Source organism: Danio aesculapii, chromosome 9, assembly GCF_903798145.1.
Source record: "Danio aesculapii chromosome 9, fDanAes4.1, whole genome shotgun sequence".
Classification (NCBI taxonomy): Eukaryota; Metazoa; Chordata; class Actinopteri; order Cypriniformes; family Danionidae; genus Danio; species Danio aesculapii.
Window position 1 is genome coordinate 13,829,504 of NC_079443.1, and position 26,876 is coordinate 13,856,379.

Sequence of the window (26,876 nt, forward strand, 5' to 3'; positions counted from 1 at the left end):
AAATATCATTCATGACAGTGCTGTGCTGTCAGCTGTAGGGATGCTGGAAGGAATGTCCAGTGAATTATGACCAGTGCAAATACATATCTTGACAAAACAAGCAGGTCATAGGGCTATTATTGATATAAAGTCATTTTATGTACATACTTTGAAAAAAGGCACAGATGAAGTTCAGATGATAAAAGCAGTGATTTACAAGCAGCAGGACAGAGAATATAAAGCTGTCAGACAGTGACAGTTGACCTTGTGGTCCGTCCAAGTTCAGCTTAAGACTCTTTTCATCCTGCAGGAAACTCTCATTTACCTGAAGTCACAGTAAGTTATGGTTATGATTGCTGTCCGGCGGTGTCAAAGGTGTCATGTGAAGAGCTCTGACAGCCCAGCTCTTGTTATGGGCTTCAGACAATGTCTGTGAAGTGTTGAAAACCTGGTGTGTAGCCATCAACCTGATCTGTTCACCCTCTCAAACTCTGTATAAAAACTGCTGCTTAACCCAGAGCCTTTTATAACACCCACATGTGGCAGCGATGAGCACTGTATGAGTGAATCTCATAAAATCTTTCAGGAAGTCATCCAGATCCGATTTCAGCCAAGAAAGGCTGTTATTTAAACTATGGTGTATGTGTGTGTGTACGTTCAGTATAAAGCTTAATTTTCATGAAAATGCTGCAGAAATCTTCTTGACATGTTTCATGACCCTTGTAGACATAAGTCTTTTCTTGAAAGATCCAGTGTCGTCATTGAAATAACTCTGAAAGTCGTTATGCTAAGCATATATAGCTAAGGTCAAACTTATTCATGCCTTTGAATGCATTATTTTTTTTTTTTCTTGAAGATTCTACTTTCAAGATGTTTTCTTTTGTCCAACATAAGCTCATTAGTTTGCAAATTGGGTAATTTAACCTTCCAACACAAATGACACCACCGCAGCAAAGCACAGCTCCATTCTGGCACATCTTTTCTCCATTAGACTAAGATGTGTGTGAATTCTCTCTCTCTCTCCTCAGGTAAACCTGTGATGATAGTGACCGAGTACATGGAGAACGGCTCCTTGGATGGCTTCCTGCGAGTGAGTGTGACACACCGAGCGCATTTAATGAGACTCCATTATGTATGATCAGAGGAAAGGCACAGAGGGCTCATCTTAAAATCATTTAAAAACCCATCTGCATCTTAGCTTCTCTCACAGTACCTGCTTATCACAGCATGCTTTAAATTCTCCCATTCTCCCATCAGAACATTTTATTCTCATTTATACAAATAGACACAAATTGCTCTCTGCTGGCTCACCTATGTGTCTCTGTTTGCTGCGACGAGATGAGTTTTTTTTGAAGGTGTCTTTTGTGTTCATAACCTTGCCCAAATTCATCCCATTCACATTCATAGCCGAGGCGCAGGCCTCCTTAAATAGACAATGACACTACCTGTGTTTCAAGCACTTTGTAGTGTCAGGATTTCACTCAAGCTTGTATGCACAATGGCCTCATTCTCTCACACAGAACAGACCAGGCTTGTGTTCAGAAGAAATGCTTATAGAGAGCGGATTCGCTTGCATTTTCGCAGACTGAAATGGCACAGGGGAGACTGGCATTCAGCCTGCCAGCCCAGCCGTGCCAGTTAAACAGACTGGGCATGTTCTGTCCTTCAGATGACTTCCTCTTAGCCCATCGCTCGCGCTGTGAAAATAAACAAGCAAACAACAGGCTGTGGGATGGCCCATCTGAAAAGTGCTGATAAATGCGCTAATGAGCTCATTAAATGGGTCAGTTTAACCTTTGGCTGCGGCCATCCTGCCTTGGCTCTAATACACCTGACATATGAATTTATCAGCCTTGTGTCATTTTTCAACAGTTTACCACCAGCAAGGCGTGCCAGACAATCTGCTATTTGTAGAACAAAATGATCACACTACAAATTGATGTATAGCTTGAAGCACATAAACAAGAAATAAATGCAGAAATGAAAACTGAAGTGAGGGGAAATGTTTGCAGGAGTGCAACCTTATATTTACAATTTCTTAACATTGTTTAGAAGAGCTTACAGAAGTGAGAAAAATATATATATTTTATCATCATTTAAAATGTAAACATCGTAAACAGTTACATATTATAATGTTAAGGCGGTCACACACCGAATGTGCCGTTCAGCGACACGACACGGTGCACACATAACAGTTGGAAGTATCACACACCAGACGCGCACATTTGCATGTTATTTAACATGAAACTATTCAGATGGCGCTCGGTGCAGCGCCATGCATTTTAGAATTCTGAACACAGATTTCTATCAGGGTACACACACTGGAGCCACAAGTCGGCGGCTGTCTGCTCCGCCCAGCTACAACTCAGGAGACTGTTCATATCTCTACCACGTTACAGAGTGCCATCTGAATAGTTTCATTTTAAATAACATGCGAATGTGCGCGTCTGGTGTGCGATACTTCTAACTGTCATGTTTAAGTCGTAGCTGGGTGCCACGAACAGCCGCCGACATGTGGCGCCGTTGTGTATACCCTGATAAAAACCTATGTTTAGAATTCTAAAATGAGCAGTGCATCTGGTGTGCGACCCCCTTTACATGATATTAACATATAAGTGGAATATTGTGTGAACTTTTCTCATAATCATAAGAGACAGACCTATTACAGATTAGCACCCATGACTCTAATATACACTATTTGTATGGGAAATCAATTTGAAAGGTAAGATTTTTAAAAAATATTATTAAAAATAAAAAGGAAGCTGCTTATATTGACAAAGGCTAATTAGATATTAAAAAAAAAGTTATTTCATGAATTATTATTTTCTTTTATTATAACTGTTTGTGCTCAATAAAATAAAACATATATTTTCATATATATGTACAACTTTAATTTAATTCTTATAAATGTAAAAAAAAATTGGTAAATCTTTATTTATTTTAATTCTTTTCGTACTTCTTTACTTAACTCATTTTTCCAAGTGCAGAAGTGGAATTTTTTATCTCAACTCTCAACATTTTTTTCTGAATTTAAAATGTTTTTTGTCAATGCAAAATTTCAATTAATTTCAGACCTGGTTGTTCTATAAAAAAGAGAGAAAGAATCAAGGCTGTAAAAAATAGACATTCAAAAGTAGAGTAACAGTTGCAGTGAATTAAAAAGAGTATGCAAGGGCATATTATTTAAACAACCTGAGCAAACAAGGCATGGAATTAGCAGGACCCACATGAACTGTGTTCCACTTGTGTCTGCACAGGATCCCACTCCCAGAAATAAGAAAAAAAAAAGTTGCAGTGTTCTGCAGCAATTTCCTGCACACTGCAGCCTGGCCTGCACTCTATCAAAGAGATCTGTCATCCTCCCTCGAATGCGTTTCCTCGCCACTGCTCATGTCACTATTATTAGCATGCCTTTGAACCTCTCTGAGCTCCTTTCTCTTCCAGGTGGTCCAAGGTTTATTTTCATCTAAACTTAGTTTGTATGCAGTATAAGTAAACACGCACATAGAAAGAAAGTGAAAATAGGGTGGACAGAGACACGGAATGAGAGGGAGAAAGAGAAAAAAACTCACACCGGACAACTAGACAAAATGTTCAAAGAGAAACAAAGATCTGAGTGTTGTTGACTTTATTGATAACTTTAATTAAACATGTGAGAGAACGCTACGGTTACTAAAGTAACCCTTCGTTCCCCGAGGGGGGGAACGGAAATGCTATGTGGAAACTTCCACTATGGAGATTTCGTCAGAATCCAATCATCTGAAAGAGTATAAAAACGGGCCAATGAAATGCCAATGAGTTGGCAGCGTCAGCGTGCACAGCTGGCGTCAATGACAATCAGTCATGCTATAAAGACGCAGCCAGTGCCATGCTCGACATCCTTTTCTAGCTGAAGAGACTTTCACGCTCAACAGCTAAGGGACAATCGTTGTGGGGAAGGAACATAGCATTTCCGTTCCCCCCCTCGGGGAACGAAGGGTTACTTTAGTAACCGTAGCGTTCCCCTTCGGATGGGGAACTCCAATGCTATGTGGAAACTTCCACTATGGGGAAATCTATGGAAAACGCCACAACGAAAGAATCTTACTGCGTCCCTGGCGAAGGGTGTGCCACGCAGTAGAGCGAGCGCACCTACAACGTCCCGAGACACAGTCTTCTAACGTGTCCCCTGGCCCTCACTTACCTGTTCAGAACAGTTATGTTTTTCGGGGAGTCGCAATAACCCAGTAAAATAGGTTTTGATACGACAGTACGTTGGGAAAGCGTTCAGTCCCGATAGGGAGGACGCTGCGGAGCTCACCTGTTATCCAGAGGGGAGACCTGGTGAGAACCTATGGACTAGCCCAGAGATGGGGAGTCCTTGCATAAGGATGGTTAGCGGGGAGGGAAGACACGAGCCTGCCCTAGAAGGGGGGACTATACCGTGGCTGAGTGAACGTATGGGATCGCCAGCGGGGATCACACATAGCAGGCACCTATACCCAGAACGCGGGCTGACCAGCGGGCATGCCGACAACGTAACGGGCCAACACCTGACTCCTCCGCTGAGTCAGGTGCTGGGGGCCTCGGAGGAACTCTGCAGGGTTCGCCAAAGAAATGGGGAACTAAACTGACAAAGCTGAAAAAGCGCACGTATCTCCGGGTTAGGGAGAGTGGCGCAGCAAGCGTGTTTCGACACCTCAACCGAATCGTTTCCTCAATCACCAAGGGTTGCCTAATACCCTTGAGGAAACCGGCTCCACTCGCAGATTGTAACCTTGCAAATGTATTGGGTGTCACCCAACCCGTAGCTCTACAAATGTCTGTCAGAGAGGTGCCGCGTGCTAACGCCCAGGAGGATGCGATGCTCCGTAGTGGAGTGCGCTCTCACCCCCGGGCGACACGGCTCACCCTGGCCCAAAGGCGAGGGAGATGGCATCCACTATCCCGTGGGCCAACCTCTGTTTAGATACCGCACTTCCCATCTGCCGACCACTGTAATGGACAAAGAGCTGGTCAGAGGATCTAAGGCTCTGAGTGTGGTCCACATATATTCGCAAAGCGCGAACAGGACACAACAATGAAAGGGCTGGGTCTGCCTCCTCCGCTGGCAGCGCTTGCAGGCTCACTACCTGATTCTTAAACGGCGTGGTAGGAACCTTGGGCACATAGCCGGGCCGGGGTCTCAGGACAACGTGAGAGTAGGCCGGCCCGAATTCTAGGCACGAGTCACTGACCGAAAATGCCTCCAGGTACCTAACCCTCTTAACCGATGCCAACACGACCAGCAGAGCTGTCTTCAAGGACAGAAATCTCAAGGATACTGAGTCGAGTGGTTCGAAGGGATCCCCACGTAGGCTCGTAGCACTACCGCGAGATCTCAAGAGGGTATGAGAGGGGGGCGGGGTGGAAACATCCGCCTAGCACCTCTGAGGAGCTGGATGATGAGGTTATGCCTCCCCACGGTGCCGCCATCCACGCACCATGATGAGCGGAGATGGTGGCCACGTAAACCCTCAGTGTGGAGCGCGACAGCCTTCGCTCCACCTGTCCTGAAGGAAAGAAAGCACAACACTGATCTGGCAAGATCGGGGGTCTTCTCGGCGAGAAGCGCACCACTCAGTGAATAGACTCCACTCCAGGGCGTAGGCATGCCTCGTAGAGGGTGCACTAGCCTGAGTGATGGTATTAACCACCGCCACCGGTAGGTTACCTAAGTCTTCCTCGCCGCGTCTTATGGACCCCACGTGGAGGTTCCACAGAACTAAGCGAGGGTGCCAGATGGTGCCCTGTCCCTGAGAGAGTAGGTCCTCTCTCAAAGGGACTCGCCAGGGGGGGCGTCGCGAGGAGGGAGAGTTCTGATATCCAGGTCCGGTTGGGCCAGGGGCGCAACTAGCAAGACCTGCCCCTCGTCCTCCCTGACCTTGCACAGAAACTGCGCGAGTAGGCTCACTGGGGGGAGTGCATACTTACGCATGACTCGAGGTGGAGTCGCCATTCTCCCGGGGAAGGAGCTGCCGTGAGAGCCTGTTGGCCGCACGGTTGAGCCCATCCGGGGTGTGAATAGCAAGCAGCGACTTCAGCCGCGTATGACTCCAGAGGAGCAGATGGCGAGCGAGCTGAGACATGCAGCGGGAGCGTATACCCCCCATCCGGATGGAATACGCTACCGCGGCCATGCTGTCCGTCCTGACCAGCACGTGTTGCCCCCTCAGCACCGGTAAAAAGCGGCGCAGAGCGAGAAACACTGCCAACAGCTCTAGGCAGTTGATATGCCAATGCAGCTGGGTTCCCCTCCACAGGTCCGCAGCAGCATGCCCGCTACACACGGCCCCCTCACCCCATACTGGAGGCATCTGCCGAAACGACAGCCTGCCTGGACGCCTGACCTAGGGGCACACTGGCCTGTAGGAAGGAGGGGTCCTTTCCAGGGGGTGCGGGTGCGGTGACACAGCGCAGTGACAGTCACTCGGTGTGGGCCCGCGTGCCATGCGCGTCTGGGGACCCGATCGTGAAGCCAATGCTGTAGTGGTCTCATATGGAGCAATCCGAGCGGCGTGGCCGCGGCTACGGATGCCATATGCCCCAGGAGCCTCTGAAATAATTTCAGGGGGACCACTTTTTTTCCTGTCGAACTCTCTCAGACAGTTCAGCATTACCTCGGCGCGCTCTCGTGAGAGGCGCGCCTCCATAGTGATCGAGTCCAGCTCCAACCCGAGAAAGGAGATGCTCTGCACGGGGGCGAGCTTGCTCTTTTCTCGGTTGACCTGAAACCCCAACGGGCGGAGGTGCCGGAGCACCTTGTCTCTGTGCATAATCAATTGCTCCCGAGAGTGGGCTAAAAATCAGCCAGTCATCGAAATAATTGAGCGTGCGGATGCCGGCGAGCCGAAGGGGCGCGAGGGCACCCCCCGCGAGCTTGGTGAAAACTCGCGGGGACAGAGAGAGCCCGAAGGGGAGGACCTTGTATTGCCACGCTCGACCTTCAAACGCAAACCGCAGAAACTGCCGGTGGCGTGGAAGTGTGGAGATATGAAAATACGCGTCCCTCAGATCTATTGCTGCAAACCAATCCTGAGGACGAACGCATCGCGTGATGCGCATCTGCGTAAGCATTCCGAAGCGCAGCCTGTGAAGGCAGCGGTTCAAAATGTGCAGATATAGGATTAGCCATAGCCCACCGCTTTTTTTTTTTTTTTTTTTTCTGGGGCACGATGAAGTGCGGGCTGTAAAACCCGCGCTCCATCTCGGCTGGAGGGTCGGCTCGATTGCATCCTTCGCCAGGAGGACAGCAATCTCCTCTCGCAAGACAGGGGCGGACGCAGGACTGCCCGTGAACCTGGGAGGCCGTTTAGCGAACTGAATCGCATAGCCGAGTCTGGTCGTATGGATGAGCCATTGCGATGGGCTGGCCCGCGCTAACCAGGCAGGCAGAGCCCCCGCAAATGGTCCCACCCGCACAATCGCTGACGTGCCAGCGGCGGGGCAGCGTGGAGTGAGTGGGCTCATCCGAGGAGCGCTGGGGTCCCACAGGAGAGGAGATGTTCTCGTCTCGCACTCAAACTCCAGGAGAGGGGCTGGGAGTGGAGAGAAAGGAGACCGTTCTCTCGTGCTCCATGAGCCATTGGCGAAATGCACTGATCCTGCGAGCTGGAAGGCATAGCGTCCCAGACTGGCAGTGTTCGGGCTGTCACATCCGGAGGAGGGGAAAAGTGCTCTTTCACTGAGGATTTTGATGGCGTTTTTTTTTTTTTTTTTTTTACGCCTTTAAATAACGTGCCCCGCCCTCCAGCGGGGAAAGAGCAAATTCCCTCCTCCCCAGATGGCCCGCCTCAGGGACGCTTCGCGGTCCGTTTTACCGAACTTAGCGGCGCCCTGGGCGGGGGACGCTGGTTGCCGGCGCGATGCTCGGCGCAGCCGCGTGGCCGGAGGCGCAGGCGGGGGCGGCGAAGCAAAGCTGCGGGCGGGCGTCCTCGGCGAAAAAGCAGTGGATGTGGATGGCTCGGCGGGGGGGAGCGGTCATACAATCCCGCCGATAGAGACCCCGCCCATCGCCTCCGACTGCTCTATCACCAGCGTGAATTCCTGGGCGAATTCACCGCCAGTGTCGCCGAACAGGCCAGCCTGGGATATGGGTGAGTTAAGAAAGCGAACTTTGTCAACGTCACGCACATCACCAGGTTTAGCCTGAGGTGGCATTCCTGGATCACGGATGTGATCATCGTCCTTCCCAGGGCACACACAGCCGACTTTTTTTTTTTTTTTTTTTTTTGTAAGAGCATAGTCGGTTGCGGTGCGGAGCGCATGCTCAGTCCTGGGTCAGAACCATCCTCGCGCAGCCGGGCCAGCGCCTGCGCTTGGTAGCGCTGGTAGGTGGCCATAGCGTGCATGGTGAGGGGGAAGGCGCACGCAGCACACTGCGTGAGCCTACTGTGCCCATCCAGGAAGAAGGGGATGGGGAGGCTTAGAAGGTCTCGCCTTCATCCTCCACATCACACCCCTCTAATCGGTCCGGCCGCGGAGCTGGGGGATAAACCATCTCCAGAGCCACGGCCGAAGCAGCCTGGGGAAGCACAGCCGCAAAGTCTGCTTCTGGATTCGTCGCCGCGCTCAAAGTCCCGGAGGGAGCGAGCGGGTTCGAATCCTCGTCAGACCTTGACAGCCCAACCTCCAAGGATGGTGAGGATGGAAGCGCACGCAGATCGGGCAGAAAAAAGTGCCCTCAGGACAGCGTGAGTTTACTGTGCACTTCCGGGAAGAAGGGGACGGGAGGCTTTGAAGGTCTTGCCTCCTTATATCCTCCACATACACCCATCTAGTCGGTCCGGCCGCGGGGCTGGGGGATAAACCATCACCAGACCCACGGCCGAAGCAGCCCGAGAAAGCACGGCCATCACGTCTGCTTTTTAGATGCTAACGCCGCGCTCTCCACCCCGGAGGGAGGGAGCGAGCGGGCTCGCATCCTCATCAGACAATGACAGCCCATCCTCCGATGCAGCGATGGACATCTGACCCCCGGTGTCATCAGGTGAGAGAGCGACCATCCAAGGACGGAGCGCTTCTCTTCACCTGAAGCTTGGATGGAGCGCGTGGAGGAGCGAGAGGTCCACGGCCCGGGGGCGGCGGATTTACTCTCACTGAAACCCTCAGATCTGCCCGAGTACCAACCGCAGTGCGGGGGACAACTGGGGTGGGTGGCTCTTTTGCAAGAGCGAGCCGCGATCTTTCCTGCGCAACAGACATGACATCAGTGATGGCATGCACTGCCCGCGAGCACCGCATTAACATGCTGGACCCCCAGACATGAATCGCTGTGCTCGTGCCCATCATCCGGGGATAGGAAACCACCGCATCCAGAAACGCACGGTCGGAGTGACGTCTTGAAAAAGACGCGCTGCACGACCTTGTTGCTCTTTTAGGAAAGCTTTTTTCCTATATACAAACCGCTCTTGGAGGACCGGACCCAAAGGACGCCAGGCAAGGGAGAAATACCCAGCTCGACCATCTGCCACTGCGTATACGCGCTCTGGACCGGGAGAAGCTGCTTCTCGAGCTCTCTCTGTAGACACAGGTTGGAGATACCCTCAAAGACTCTCTCAGAAGCTTCGTGAAAGGCTCTGAAAGCGAAAGGATGTCGAGCATGGCACTGGCTGCGTCTTTATAGCATGACTGATTGTCATTGACGCCAGCTGTGCACGCTGACGCTGCCAACTCATTGGCATTTCATTGGCCCGTTTTTATACTCTTTCAGATGATTGGATTCTGACGAAATCCCCATAGTGGAAGTTTCCACATAGCATTGGAGTTCCCCATCCGAAGGGGAACTAAATGTAATATACATTAGTCAATGGTCCAAAAGACTTTTAAACTTTAAGAATTTAAAAAAATTTCAAAATGGGTTAAATTTGGAATAGTGTTTCATCACTCACAAAATAAATTGTTCTGAATTAAATCTGAAATCTAAAAAATAAATCTGAAATTTTAAACGTATTCTAAACACGTGTTATAGTAACTTGTGAATTATTGTGTGTATGTATTGAAGCTGAAAGCTCTTGTTTACATCAGGGTTATTATATATAGACTTGAAGGCAAAATATTATCCCTTTTGTGATATTTTTGTTCATTTTGAAATATTTCTGAAGTGATGTTTAAAAGAGCAATGCTATTTTACAGTATTTTCATATATTCCGTATAAACACTGGGGTCATTACAATTTTTAAATGTTTTAAATAATGTTTGAAATATTAGTGCACTATAAAATAACTGTTCAAAAGTTTATAATTTAATTGAATAAGTTATTTCAGTGATTTTAAGATGAATTTTCAGCTTCATTACTCCAGTCTTCAGAGTCACATGATCCTTCAGAAATCACTCTAATACTTTTTATTATTATTATTATTATTATTATTATTATTATTATTATTATTATTATTATTATTATTATTATTATTAATAAATGGTAATAGTATTATTATTTTTTATGGTAATAGTAATAAAAGCAATAATTACAGGAGTAATAATTTCATTTCAAACTACATACAATAAGTAATGAATAAATATTTCATAAATAAGTATTTAGCAATTTTACATTTTTTTTACGTTTAATAAATGAACAGAATAATTTTCTTAAAAAATATAAAAAAAACATCTTCAAACTATTTATATATCTTCTGGAAAAAGTCTAACTTCTTTAGGTTTGACTGAAATAAAAGCAATTGATTTGATTACTTTACAAAACATTGATTGTCATTATCTAAAGAGCAAACCACTATAATCTATGAACTGTTTTTTTTTTTTTAATTCATGTATTTTTTTTTTTTCACTTATTTATGCATTTGAGTTGCATTATGGGACTTTGATCTTTCTTCCAACAAATTTTAACCTTGAAAAGTTTGAAAAAGTGACTTTTATGAACATTTTCAATAGTTGGAAGTGATATATTGTCTGGTTTGGCATTGTATTTTACACTGCAAAACGCTGGTAATAAGCTAGTACATTTTCTATTACTTTACTATCCTTATTAGTTTTCTATTTCTTAAACAATATCTTATCTCAAACTACTAAAATGTCAATAAAAGTTATTTAGTTAAACTACAGAGTTGAATTTTCAACATCAAAAGTCGACAGAGCAGAGATCAACCACCCATAATGTAATTCACTAAGGTAATTAAACGAAAACACAAAATACGGAAACTGTTAATTAACAGATTAACAGGTTTATGACCTTATTAAACAAGTTAAATTACACTTCAAGCTAAATACTAGTAACTTGCAAAATAACTACAGTAGTAAAATATTATGCACTGTCATAATGGCAAGGATAAAAGAAGTTAGTTATTAGAAATTAGTTATTAAAACTAGAATGTTTAAAAAAATGTTTTCTAAAAAAAAAATCTTCTCTTCGCTAACCATTACTTTGTTTAAAAAATTCACAGCAAGTCTAATAAGTCTCATAAGGCATAAGACATCTAATTAGACATCTAATAATTTTGACTACAACTGTATTAATGTATGTAATGCAAACATACTAAAATATCAAGATTTAAAAAAAAGGTTTATTGAAAATGTTAAAAAAAAACTAATAATGTATGAGTAATCCTAAAATAACACCACTTCACATTTATTTAAGCTGTTTGGAAAAGAGTTAGTAATATGTTCTTCAGAATTTCCCTGTATGAAGAAATAAAGTCACACCAGTTTACTGTGCATGAAGATAAATGCAAATCATTATGGGAGTGCTATACCTTTAAGACCACAGTTTGCCTGCTTGTGGTATAGAAAAGCATTTCTCCAAAGCTCCCTGACAAATCAATGCTATCTCACTCATCCGGCCAGTCTCCCCCTCTCATACTGAAGTGCTTCCTCCCCTGGTGTTTATCTCCAATTCCTGAGCATATCATTCTTCGTATAAAAGGCCTATTCACACGCACCAGTGTAAACACCGCGAGCCTGCCAGTGGGCTTCGGTTCAGATATGCAGTCGGCGATGGGTTGTTGTGTACATCCCATTTATATTCTTCAACAAGTTGCCGCACACTGTGGATTAAACCAAAAAAGACAGTCAAACGTTCCTAAACATTCAAGGATCTGCTACTCTCAGCAAAATTATTTCATGAGTGGTGCGATGGAGCGCATGACAGATGACTTTGGGAAATATTCATGCAGTGTTTTGTAGATATGAGTCATCAAAAGTCCCTTTGTGTTTTATAAAGCATAGCATGACTTATGTTTATACAGTAAACATTAAACACCTTATTTGAGTTTTCCCTTCTTCCCGTCTCTGTCAGAAACACGACGCCCAGTTCACAGTGATTCAGCTGGTGGGCATGCTACGTGGCATTGCGTCTGGGATGAAGTATCTGTCGGATATGGGTTACGTGCACAGAGACCTAGCTGCTCGGAACATCCTGGTCAACAGCAATCTAGTGTGCAAAGTGTCAGACTTCGGCTTGTCCAGAGTGTTAGAGGACGACCCAGAAGCGGCCTACACAACAAGAGTAAGTTAACACCTGCACAAACAGTGAGACTTTTTTTTTTATTAACAAGCCAATATTCTCATCCAGCATAAAGTTAAAACTTTAGTTATATCAGTAAAACTACTGATATAATTTTAGAAGTATATTAAATCATGTTTCGTTTTTGTTAATGCAATTGAATGATTAACTGTGATAAATGTCTTTACTGTGTGTATTTATAACACACATGTACTGTACATGAAATACACATGCAAAAACAATTAAAACACACACACACACGCACGCATGCACGCACGCACACACGCACGCACGCACGCACGCACGCACGCACGCACGCACGCACGCACACGCACGCACACACACACACACACACACACACACACACACACACACACACACACAAATATATATATATATATATATATATATATATATATATATATATATATATATATATATATATATATATATATATATTCAACATATTTTTAAAACATAATAGTTTTAAAAACTAATTCCATTTAACTAGTTTATTTTATCTTTGCAATAATCACAGTAAATTTGCTTCTACTTATGTGATCTACTTTGTAGATACCAATATATATATATATATATATATATATATATATATATATAGTTGAGGTCAGAATGATTAACCCCCCTTAATTATTAGCCCCCCTGTTTATTTTTTTTCCCCAATTTCTGTTTAATAGAGAGAAACACATTTCTAAACATAATAGTTATAATAACTAATTTTTAATGACTGGATTATTTTATCTTTGCCATAATGACAGCACATAATATTTTGGTAGATATTTTTCAAGACTCAATTTTTCTATACAGCTTAAAGTGTCACAAAGGCTTAACTAGGTTAGTTAGGTTAACTAGGCATGTTAGGGTAATTAGGCAAGTCATTGTATAATGATGGTTTGTTCTGTAGATTATCGAACAAATATTTAACTTAAAGGGGCTAATAATTTTGTCCTTTAAATGTTGTTTTAAAAATTAAAAAATGCTTTTATTTTAGCCCAATGACTTTCTCCAGAAGAGAAAATATTATCAGACATGCTGTGAAAGTTTTGATAACAAATTAACTTTCTTTTATTTTTGCCATGATGACTACATAATATTTTACTAGATATGCTTACTGATAACAGTATTCAGCTTAAAGTGCAACTTAAAGGCTTTAGTAGATTAATTAGGTTAATTAGGCAACTTGGGGTAATTTGGCAAATCATTGTATATAACAATAATTAGTTTTGTAGCCCATTGAAAGCAAATATTGCTTAAGGAGGCTAATCCACTTGTTAAGTGTGACGTTACACAAAGCGGCTTCCGGGTCCAAGCGCTTTATGAAACTGTATGGGAAGACTCATCAAATGATAATAATAAATGTTTACAAAGCGATGTATTACTTTTGAAAATCACGATCGCAATTAATATATCCATGCCTAATATCAGATGGCTAGAATTTTTTTTTTAATTGTTACAATTTTGTTATTTGTGATGCACCAAGCCCAGAGAATGTTGTGTACACCATGATTTTATATAAAATTCACTTTATTGTGTGATATGACTAAAAAGTGGTCATAAACAAATATTTTTCTATTCAAATGAGTAGAAGCTTGGACCTCGATATGTCATGACTTAATAACCGGATAATATGACCTTAAAATATAAGTTTTTTTTTAAACTACTTTTACACTGGGCTAAATAAAACAAATAAGACTTTCTCAAGAAGAATAAATATTATCAGAAATACTGTGATATTTTCCTTAATCCTTAATCACTTGAGAAATATTTGAAAAAGAATTAATATTGCATAAAGGGCTAAAAATTTTTTACCTCAACTGTATATATGTGTGTGTACAGTGTTTAGATATAGATAATACATACAAGTATACAAGTAAAACATTTATTTTTATCTGATTAATCATAATAAAAAAATATATTTTAAGTGAAACCAACAAGAATTTACACTGGACTAGATACTTTCTTGACTAGTTCACAAGATATGTCTGATTATCCAGATTATTTATTCAAAATACATGGTAAAATAGAAGGGAAAAAGTAGAAGGAAAAAAAGTAGGACACACAAAAGTCACAATGTGCATTTTTTTTTTTTTTTTAAGCATTAAATGTGTTATATTTGGCAATTTATACTACTGTGGCGACTCCCGATAAATAAGGGACTAAACCGAAGGAAAATGAATGAATGAATGTTTTATCTATTTTTATTATTATTTTTTTGATAATATTAAAACTTTTTAATAGACTTTAAAATAATATCGGACCAAATATACATTTTTTTTCATGACAAAATTGCTTAAATTTTAATTTAAATGTCTTTACTGCAACATTATAATATGTTATATAATTATAATATTATATATTATAATATGTACATTATGATTAAAAAAAGGTATAACTGTTTATGGGTTATGTATGACAAGCAGGTCTACCCAATTCTGTGCAAATATACAAAACACATTTCCTTTGTGACTGGCTATGCTTGACCAATGTAGCTCACTGTCTCCTGCAGCCAGCCAGTCTAATCTTCATTCCCTGGGATTAATAACCATGTTCGTCACTCTCATCCCTTAAGAGCAGCATCCATTATCAGAAGAGATAACTAATGCATAAATACACTTAGAGGCAGGCATAAATCCACAGCATGTGGGGTTTGAAGAAATATTGCTCCTTAAATTACCAATACAAGTGTCACCTAGCATAAGTGTTACACTGATAAATGGCATGTGCTGGAGAGGGAAGTCCAACATGTTATTAGTTGGATAAAACCAAATTTGTTGGCTTTTACATGTGTCCAACAGCCAGTATAAATGTATGTTTTCACAGTTACAGCGAGACCCCCCACCATATCATAATGCGGCTATGAGAACTTTAGGCACCCCCTTCTATTAAAGCTAAAGGATACATTGTGTCACATTTTACATTCATTAGCCGTGATCTTGCAGGGACTGTTTGTATACGCCCAATAGGGAGGCCCGTGCACAAGTGGGTTTATTTTTTAAAGACCTTGTGTTTGGAGAATGTGGGGTAGGAATTGTGTGACTTGGCCAGGTTGCTGGTTGGCTTTGGCTCTACCCTGTTCTCTCTGTCTAGCTCCTTCATGAAGGTTGAGTGTAGAGTTACCCCAGCAGCCGTGCTGGAAAAATACAATGCAGGTCCTCAGAGAGAGATGACCTGAGCAGAGACAAGAGCAAGATCAATGAAGGTGGTGGAGTACCGCAAACCGTGAGGAAAAATTGAACAGGAGGAATCAGAGCACTCACATATAAAAATAAAAAATATATACTGTATATTTAAATTAAATTTAATTTAATTGAATTTAATAATAGTACAGCTTAATATATGGAATGTCACCTTTTTTTGTATGAAAGAGCAAGATTTTTTTACTTAAAGCAGTCAAAAAATTTTAAATGAGGTAATCTATTACTTGTAGATATAAATCTATTGAACATGTTTATATTTTAAACACAGATAAAGAAATTTGGAACTAGTCCCTTTCTGATACTAGTTCACAAGGACAATGTGTCAAATGATTTAAAGGTCCAGAAAAAAAATATATGTTTTAGTTTCAGTCTGTTAGTTATAAGGATATATATTAGATAGTGTGCTCCAAAACAGTGATAAAATTTGCTTTCAGAAGATAAAAGACAAATATAAACATGTAAACCTTGCAGTTTGTCACGTTCGCCTAAATGGATCAATGTTTTTTGGTAACACTTTATTTTGATGGTCCATTTGAGTATTAGTATTAGTTATTTTAGTCAAATCAGCAGTTTATGTATAAGGATAGCACGTGTTTTAAAATCTCCAGCGATCGCAGTCTTTTTGTTAGATCAATTGCATGAGATCAATTTGCCTAACCTAATACTTTGATTCGAAAGAGGCATAATAACACGATTTATTTACTTTAGATGTTAAAAAAATATTTGTTTGGGATTTTTTTTTTATAAAAACAGCATGTTTTAAGCAAGTGTGAAGGCTTAAAGTTAATAGGAAATAAATTTTCTTTAATCTTTAATTTCATTAGCCAATGCGTAACATAGGCTATCCCTAAAATGTATTTAAATGATATGGTACTTTAAAAAGATTTGTGTGTTGATTATGAAATGTAAATTGCGGAAATTCTGCTATAGGTAGCCTAGCTTTCGCAGTATTAAAGGAAATGTTAAGAGAAAGCCAATATAAAGATCCTCTTTCATCAAAGAACTGGTAGAAAGTAAACAATAGAAACATGTGTGACTGGAAACACACTCCAGGTGTGACTGGGAATGTCTTATTTGTCCACCTGTGATTGGATTGATGAAATTGCATCTTAATTTTAGCAGGTATAAACAGCACGCACATGCTCTCTCTCTCTCTCTCTCTCTCTCTCTCTCTCTCTCTCTCTCTCTCTCTCTCTCTCTCTCTCTCTCTCTCTCTCTCTCTCTCTCTCTCTCTCTCTCTCTCTCTCTCTCTCTCTCTCTCTCCCCGTCTGTCAGCCTGTCACAACTAATTCAGTGGACGGACTAGAAAATCTAACATGTAAAAACTGACAAAAATTAGGACAAATATTGCGCTGCAAGAAGCAAAACTATTTTAAACTTACGCCTACCTTGACAAATGACCATGGAAAAAGCAGGATAATCAATGGCTTTCTGTGCATTAAAGGATTTTAATACACTTCGCGGAGGCCTTCGCCTCCACGTCGTGCATTAAAATCCTTTAATGCACGGCAAGCCGTTGATTATCCCTTACATAAGAAATTTAGCAAGTACATGTCAACTTACACTAACCCTAACCCCAACTCTAACCCCAACCTAACAGTCTAATTAGCTGGCATGTAGATGCAATGTAACTTAAATTCAACAAATGGACCATCAAAATAAAGTGTGACCCGATTTTTTCACATCACCTCATATTACATATTTACATTAAATCTTGACCAATCAAATACTCTCTAGCATCTGACCCACCCCCTTTAAGGCACTTTTCATGTGATGCGCTCTAACTGGCAGAGCTATGATAAAATGAAACGCTATTGACTGTTTTTTTAATGAGGAGGAGCTACTCTATTTCCCACCCTCTCTACATTTTTCAGTTGAGATTACGCCAAACATCGAATAAAAATGCACGGGACCTTTAAACTGATTATTCTTAATGTATATTTATTGATCATACTTCTCATACTTAAGTACTTCATAACACACTCTTTGTTCAGCTTCTTTAGAGTGTGAGTTAAGCTATGTTTCTAACTGTAATTTGCTTATTATTCTGTATGTGGTGGTAGTGGACAAAGTACACAAATTACATGCGTAGTAGTACAAATAGTACAAATACTACAATAGTACAAATTAAAAAAAAAAACTGCATTAAAAGTATAAAATCCTCATTTTTAACTCAGTGACAGTTCTGGCTATTTATGGCTATTTTCAGACCAGTGGATTTATGACAAATTTTCGCCACGTTGTTTAAATAGCAAAACCATTTGTGCCACTTTGTGAACTCATGAGTGTGCCTGTCTATAAAGGAGGTGTGTTGATGTGCATTGTTGGCGTGTTGCTATTTTGAGGAACTGAAATAGACTGCACCATTGGTTTAATACACATTAAGATTGGTTTAAATCACGTTATGCTCATAACACACCCAAAACTCATTAAGAGAATAAGCACAACCCTGTTAGACCATACACCGGACAGCAAAGTGTATTTTTCCATCCTTAAAATAGCAAAAGTGGATTCAGACATGGCCTGTTGCTTTTTTAATGTTACTATTAACTACTATTTTTATCTTCTGTGGGTTATTGATAAAATAAGGCAATTCTAATAGTTTAATAAAATTTATTTGACTTTTGGAATTCACCAAGCGACCCCCTATCATTGTACCGCGACCCCTACTTTGAGAACCACTGCTTTAGACTTTGCGTCTAGATCGTTATAAAAGAGCCTTATATGTTGTTTAACATTAAATCCAGTTTTTAAACAAAACCTACTCCATTCAGACCAGTTTGTAAATTCGGTGAATCATTTACAGGAGACTCACTCTAAATGGATAATTTGAACCAGTGAGTGTTTGACTTGAGAACAGATCTGTGCAATTTGTGAATTAATTTACAAATCAAACTCCATTTTCTCTCTGAGCAGGTGATGATTTCTCCTTTTTAAAATAAAATTTTACTTAGCTTCATTTAGAAAATGTAATGGAGTAAAAATTACAATATTTGGTGTTAGAAAATAATTAAATAAAAGTAAACTTCATATATTGAGATACAGTGCTCAGCATAATTGAGTACACCCCATTTTGAATGTTTTTATTCATTTCTCAGTGATTATAGGCAATGTAGTTTACAACCTACCCAATTTCAACTAAATTGTTCAATATTTTTGCTTCTCTTGATTTTTCTTCTTTTTTAAATTAGTATTTAATATTTTTCTATAACATATAAATTACCCTTATTATCAAAAGTTTTTTGTTAGATAAGCTCCAGATTTGGCTTCAGTCCATCTGACTAATCTAATGTATATGCACAAATATAATGTATAGCTTTCTATAAAAAATATTAATATAAAAGAAAGATTTGTGAGGGGTGTACTTATATATGCTGAGCACTGTAAAGTGCAGATACTAGAAACCTGTGCTTAGAGGGAGAGTTCACTCAAAAAAAAAAAAAAACTTTACTCACTATTTACCTTAAGTGGTTCCAAACCTTTATGAGTTTTTTATGTTGAACACACAAGACAAAATTCTGAAAAAAGATGAAAACCTGTAACCATTGACTTACATAGTAGGAAAAGCAAATACTTACAGAAGTCAGTGGTTAAAGGTTTCTAGCTTTTTTTTAAATATCTTATTTTGTGTTTAACAGAAGAAAGAAATTCATGAAGATTTGTAACAAGTTTCAAACAACAAATTGGTGAAATAATTAAAATTTTTGGATGAACTAGCCCTTTAAGTAGGCCTAAATGTTGTGAAATTAAAATAAATGTTACTGTCCAACACTGATTGACACAGGTACCCTTGCACTGGCAGTGAATTTCTGAATGAATAACATTTGCACTGATACTTTCTTGAAAATTAAGACTTTTTTATTGACTTAATTTCTTTAGAAATTATTTTTTTAACATGTTAAACCTTTACATTACACAAAAGTATCCTTATAGAAAAAATGTTTTGTTTTTTAATGTTTTTATTTTTCTAATCGTCTGAACATGTACATTGTACATGTACATTTTAATGAATTGTTTAACTTAAAACACAAGTTCTAATGCTACCTAATTAGATCTTGTTTGTTTAGAATTTCATTAATTGGATGCCACTGTCAGAAATCCAACACCATACATATGGCTTGATTCAAACACTGCCGCACACAAATTACACTATCTGGCATCTGAAAGTTAGACTATGTGCTTGTTATTCCACTAATTGTAAAAATATTTGTTTGGATATTGCCACAGATGGCAAAATTTTCCCTGACAGATGGATTTTGTCTGTTTACAGGGTGGCAAGATTCCAATCCGATGGACTGCGCCAGAGGCCATCGCCTATCGCAAGTTCACCTCAGCCAGTGACGTATGGAGCTATGGGATTGTGCTATGGGAGGTCATGTCTTACGGAGAAAGGCCTTATTGGGAGATGTCCAATCAGGACGTGAGTAAAGCGACTGTCAGCAAAGCAATCCAACGTCTTCCTTGCCAAAATAGAGCAGTGTGGCATATGTTCAGAGGTCGATTTGATTTGAAAAGCTTTCAAAAATGCACATTTTATATTCCACAGAAATAAAGAAAACTGGCATGAAAAGAAGCCATTAAATAAAATTTTAAATAAGGGACATGTAATGTTAGTTAATGTATTTACTAACATGAGCAATGCTTGTACTAGATTTATTCAATATAGTTACTAATAAATTACCAACCCTGTGCTCGTTAACATTAGTTAATGCACCGAGTTAACATGAACAGTGAACAACTTCTTCTCATAGTTAATTGGTTGATCATGTTAGTAAATTACATGAACTTATATTATCTATGTGTCCCATGTTGTAAAGTGTTACCCATTTATCAAATTATGTGATTTACACTGTGTTTATTCACAAGCGTATCGTTTATACTACAGAGCAACTTTCTGCTTCTCATCTCTTCATGTCCTGTTAGGTTAGCATGCACCTAAATGTGAATACAGTGTGCATTTTAGCAACAATTTCACACAGTTTCCAACAATTGTACAAGGAAAATGTTATATTGTAGCATATATTCTGCATTTTGCCAAATAAAATTTTACATTTAAACGGGTAAACTGTAAACATGCAAATGCATTGTTAATTATTGACTTCAAAACGCAGATGGGACATCAAGTAGATGTTTTACATCTAAGGCAGGGGTCTCAAACTCAGTTTACCTGGGGGCCGCTGGTGGCACAGTCTAGGTGAGGCCGGGCAGCATCAGGTTTTCCAAAAGAAAAACTTTGTAAAAAAATTCCAATCTTCTCAAATCTCTTTATTTTTTTAACATAAAATAAAATTAAAAATAAACAACTTAAGAAAAAATAAGAAAATAAATCAATCAGAAATAAATAGTAGTAGTAGTAATAATAATAATAATAATAATAATAATAATAATAATAATAATAATAATAATTAGATTTACTCTTATCCGAGTTTTAGGCACCCTGATCTAAGGGGTTTCACTTTAAAAAAAATCTAATCTAGTGGAGTAAAATGTAGTGATGTGGGATAAGTAAATAATTTAAGAATTTTCAGTTCTGGGTGAACAATATTATTTAACCAGCAAGACTATCCTTGGTCAGCCACCCACTAAGTTCATTCTAGCTAGACCATTTATGCTGATTTAATTGTTAGCTATCAATTGCTAGCTATACACACCCAGCACATGTAGAGTGAAAACATACTTTTTGATTTACAGGCCAAGAGAAACTATTATATTATATGTTACAGGAAGATAAGAATGAGACGTGTGGAATTGTGGTAAATAGTGGTTTGGAGTGGTTTGTTATGAAGTCTTGTAGTGTCGACATTGTTATTAGTTCTTTATCGCTGACCCTGAGCAGTGGCCACGTTGCTGCAGTTCAGTAACTTCACCCTGAGCAAATACGATCCTGAGAGTTTATTTGAACTGGTTTGTGGCAGTGCCGATGATCAAGTGATGAAAAGCAAAAGGGAGCAGCAATTTTGGAACACTTATGAGGCAATTGATTTTGTAACATCGCATGGACAGAAGTGCTTTATTTTTGTTTTAATGTACTTGATGGTGAAAGTTGGCAGGCAAAGAAAAAAAACATCCCCGGGAAATCGAAGAAAATATTACAGCAAATTATAGTGCCTAAAACTGAATAGTTTCCCAAAAATTGAATTTTTAACATCATTTACTCACCCTTAGGTTGTTGCAAAAGTTCTTCTTTGAAACACAAAAGGATATATGCAGTCACGTTGAAATTAGGTGCATTTACATGAACCATTTAAATGTGATTAAAATGACATTTCTGCAATATTGTGATCTGAACACATTAATTCAGTATTGCTTATAAAATAATCATATTAACATAGGTGATTTACACTAATTTTAATCAAAGTATACAGGCAAGTAAACATTTACTTCAACTCAAGTTTATTTGTGTAGTGCTTTTTACGATAATTATTGTTTCAAAGCAGCTTTACAAGGTGCACATTATTGCATTACCATCAAATATAAGTTATTATATACAGGCATAGTTAACCCGCAATTTTAAAGGATATACAGTAGGTAATGTCTATGTGTACTCGTTTACTGAAGTGCATTTTTGTATAATGTGTTGTCCTGGAAGTCTTGGATGGTTGGGATCATCTCTTCCTCTCTGTGTATGGGTTGTGCTCAAAGTCCTCTATGGTTGGCATCATCTCCTTTTCTTTTTTAAAGCAGTTTGCTGTCTCTTAGTCCTCAGTTAGCACTTCAACATAATCATGGACTCATTTGGAGACAATCAAGTTCACACAGCTCCATAAATGATAAATGTGACATTCTGTCATTTTCAAAATCGCTGAACCCACATGCTCCCTCATTCACAAATGGTGCACAGAAAAACCCAACTAAAGTGGCATTGCCATCACATTTCTATGGCACCAAAAAGGTAAAGGAAACTATACATACACTGTAAAAAATAAAAAAGTTAACTTAAAATTTTTGAGTCTATTAAGCTTCAGTGGTTGAAGTGCTAAATTATTTTAAGTTGACTGAAAAAGCTGGTTTTAGTCAAGTATACTTTATGGAATAAATTGGCACAACTTCAACCCCTGAAGCTTAATAAACTTCTTTGCAGGCGGTTGCTATAAAATTTTAAGTTAACTCAACCTTTTATTTTTTACTAAACGCTCAAACTATGAAATCAAAATTTAAAGGCTCCTCAACTGAAATTTTTTACTTTCATTGAACAAACAGTTCCAAACATGCAGTTAAATCATTTTTATTAGTAAATTCAACTCTGATATCAAAAATATGCTCACCTAACTTATGATTTTAATCTGAGCTAACAATTTATAACTTGGAATTTTTACAGTATACAACAATAAAAAATGTATTTTGCATTAGATGTCAATAAATTAAAACAGAAGCCAGTAATACACTTATTCTTTTACACTTAGTCCATCATTTGTGCTGTGCAGTAGATTGTGTGAATTACAGGAGTAAAAAATACCCACAATTCCTGGGGAATAATATGAATAATGTACTGTAAACAAGATTGAAGAGCTGAAACATCATAACATGCTTAAGTTTTTACTTATTATGTGACACAATCACATTATTTGTTTGCATGTAAACATAGTCAATGTTTCCCAAAAAAATCCATTCATTTCAATAGGTATCAACATGGAAAACGTGTGAGGATGAAGGACTTGCAGCAGGTTTAATCCGATTCTGCGAATCACTCCCATGATAAGCAAAATGTTGCTTGGTTTACTTTGTTGACAATAAAAAATATATCCAACCCCATATGAATAATTTAGATACAAAAGTCTCTAAAATGTTCAAAATCAAACATAAAGTGCTCAGGGGTAGCTTAAATTATGTGTCGGGGCTCTTTGGGTAATAGTTTCATCAGAATAAACAGCAGAAATCACTCCAGGGCACTGGAAAAATGTGGAAAAACTGTGGGCTAATTTTTGCAGTTTCTTTTCTAAAATGTTCTTCCAAAATGAGCATTTTTCTCAGCCTCCTATGTTTATGTCCAATTAGTTCACTTTAAATGAACTTACTCATTGCGGTAAAAGTTAAGCTTAACCTACACAGAGGAGCCTAAGAAAAATGCTTGTTTCAGAAGTAAGATTCAGAATTTGCTTCATATATAAATATCTGAATTTCAACTTGATGATTTATTTTTTCCACAGGTAATAAAAGCAGTGGATGAGGGGTATCGTCTTCCTCCCCCCATGGAATGCCCTGCCACACTTTACCAGCTAATGCTAGACTGCTGGCAGAAAGACCGAAACAACCGGCCGAAATTTGAACAGATTGTCAGCATTCTGGACAAGCTTATCCGCAACCCTAGCAGTCTGAAGATCACAGCCAGCACTGCATCCAGGTACAGTACATTACACATTTCATACCCAGTAAAACAGTCTCCTAGATGCTTGGTCTTTGTATACAGTAAAAAGGAAATGTTTCTCTTGTTTACTCTAATTTGTGTCTTCCCCTTAGGTCTTGATTCATAACACACTCATACATCTGGTCACGTACAGTTACTGTATGACTAAGAGCTCAGTATTTTCTGCAGATTATTTTTGCTCAACAAAATCTGTTTATTTTCGGAGCCAGTTTGCAGAGACTTAGACTGACAATGTTTGTGATTATTATTTGCTGGCATCCTGTTTCTCCAGTATCCAGGATGCAATACTAATGTTGCTGGAGGTACTGTAAACAAGAAGGTCAAAAGTATGTGCAGTTGACAGCACTTTTGGTTATTAGCTTGAGCAAGACCTTGATTCCAGTGAAATCCTGTACATGATATTCTAGATTTGTGTACTTTGTGGTAACAGTCTGGGGAAGGTCCTTTTTATGTTCCAGCATGACACAACTCTGTGCAAGGTCTATTTTGAAATGTTTTAACCCTTTCTGATGTGGAATAATTTTAAAGGTGAAGTTAGGTGATCTGCCTAAATGCTACCCGGTTAGCATAATATCTTTCAAATACAATCCCTCCCCTGCCATCCAAAGCTACGCCTCCTGAAATCACGAACATGCATATTAAAGATGTCATAGACCCTCTAGATCATGTCATTCACTATATAGAAAACCTTATAGTACTTCATAATACTACAATTCTTGACGAAAAACTGTATTTTATCTAGCATGTTTTTTTAGTTATGTAGTTAGCAAGCAAAACGTCCTGGTTACGTCCGTAACCCACGTTCCCCGCATAGGGAATGGAGACATGCGTCTGGAAACCAGACTATGGGAGTTCGTCAGACGACCTATCACTCTGAAGAGTAAGAAAACGGGCCAATGAAATGCTAATTGAATTGGAGGAGCTTGGCTCCTCAGCTGATCCTGATGAGCTAATCAATGCTATATTAGTCGGCTGCTGGAGTCAGCTCACTAGAATGTAGCCTGCTGAAGAGCCGATCACTCAGCTTCCAGCTGGTTACCCAAGTGCTGTGGCAGTGAAGACGCATGTCTCCATTCCCTATTCGGAGAACGTGGGTTACGGATGTAACCAGGACATTCCCTTTCATAAGGAACTTTGACATCCGTCTGGAAACCAGACTATGGGAGATTGTATGGAAAACGCCACAGCAGCTAAGCCCGTCACGCTCCTGATGTGCAGTTTGCCAAGCGAAGCGTGAGCGCAAAGACATCACCAAAAGTGCAACCTTCCAACGTTCCCTAAGCCCAAAATATTACCATTACATGGGAATAATAAAAATTAGATCAGGGGTCGTAATGTGCTTTTACCTAACTAATAGGGATTTTAGAAATATGACAGTACATTGGGAAAGCGTCCCCGAAGGCGGAGGACGCTGCGGAGACCACCTGCTACCCAGAAGGGGAGACTTGATGGTAATAGAGCATGGACTAGCCATAATGAGGGGGGTGCTACATATGATAAACTGGTTAGCAGTTAGGGAAGTCACGGGTCCACCTGAAAGGGGGAACACACCATAGTAAATAATGCATATGGCATCACAAAAACAGGGGAATGCACATAGCTGGCACCGAACCTCAGTATGTGGGTAGACCAAATGGTCATACCAGACAACACACTGAGCCATGCACTCGACTCCTCCGCTGAGTCAGGTGCTGGGGGCCTCGGAGGAATTCTCTTGGGTTTTACCTAAAAAGGGAAACTTACTAGAATAGAAAATGCGCACGCATCTCCGGGTTACTAATAAGATTTATTTAAATCGATAAAAGCAATGTTTCTTCTGCTGAAACAAGAACTTGGTTTATTTAAATAAATATAGACTCAAAAGTAAATACAATCAATTAACTTTTACTTAATGTTTAACCTAACACTCCTAAATTTTACATGATATTGACAAGTTAACTGTGCTAGATATAAAATAGTAAAATTTATTTGAAATTTGTTTGTGCAAATTGTTACGAGAATTTTTTAAAAGTAAATCTAAGAACATTTTTTTCAGTGCAACTTTTATTTCCTGGTTTTGTTCCGCGAATTATTCATTTACAGATTATGCACTGCCTATGCTGTTTATTAAAATACAATATTACAATACTGTACCATCTGAATTTTTTTTTAAGTATATTTAAGTATTTTTTTATATAATATAATATGTATATAATATAATATAATTTTTATCTTTAGTCTTTAAATTTTATCCTTCCCTATTTTGTTGCAAGATTTCTTTTGTGGTCATGGTTGCCTCATATGGTGTGGACATAAATAGTATCACCAGGAGCTCTATTACTATGAAGTATGGAACAGTGACTAATGGTTTCTTAAGAAAGTGAAAATGGGTCCCAGGGAGTTTGCATGTAATTTTCCTGATTGGCTTTTAACATGGCCGATCAGGGGACCGGCAAGTGATTTATTGCTCTCCGGGCGAGACACACTTCGAGGTCCCGCTGCCGCCGGTCTGCAGCCACAGCTGCGTCCAAAACCTTGCACCTCATTTATCTACATGCCCTGCATGCTAATGGGGCGGCACTTCAGCCATTCTCATGGAGGCACCCTCTGCCTAGTCGAGACCCCTTTATACCAGAGCAATGTGGTGCAGATGCTCGGAAGTAAAATGTCGGCACTCTCATGACAAGAGAAGGTGTACAACCCCAGAGCCTCCTCACAGCAAGATCTGCATTCTTGTCCGTGACAAAGCTACCCAGATGTTGCTACGTGAGGAACGTCCTCCCTCCTTTTCCATCCCAAGAGAACTTTAAAAACATGATACTAAGCAGCCTCGGTTATTTAGAGGTCACTACACCAGAGGGGAGAG

At 39.9% G+C, this 26,876-nt stretch overlaps 1 protein-coding gene across 3 annotated transcripts in view; it reads left to right on the top strand.

The window, feature by feature from the left end:
* The window catches only part of epha3 (eph receptor A3), a 202,178-nt gene that overhangs the window by 150,831 nt on the left and 24,471 nt on the right, over positions 1-26,876 (top strand). For all 3 annotated transcript variants that reach the window (XM_056464942.1, XM_056464943.1, XM_056464944.1), the window contains exons 12-15: positions 1,008-1,069; positions 12,245-12,454; positions 19,937-20,086; positions 23,814-24,007. In XM_056464942.1, the coding sequence (XP_056320917.1) occupies positions 1,008-1,069; positions 12,245-12,454; positions 19,937-20,086; positions 23,814-24,007 (616 nt within the window). The remainder of the gene's footprint in view (positions 1-1,007; positions 1,070-12,244; positions 12,455-19,936; positions 20,087-23,813; positions 24,008-26,876) is intronic.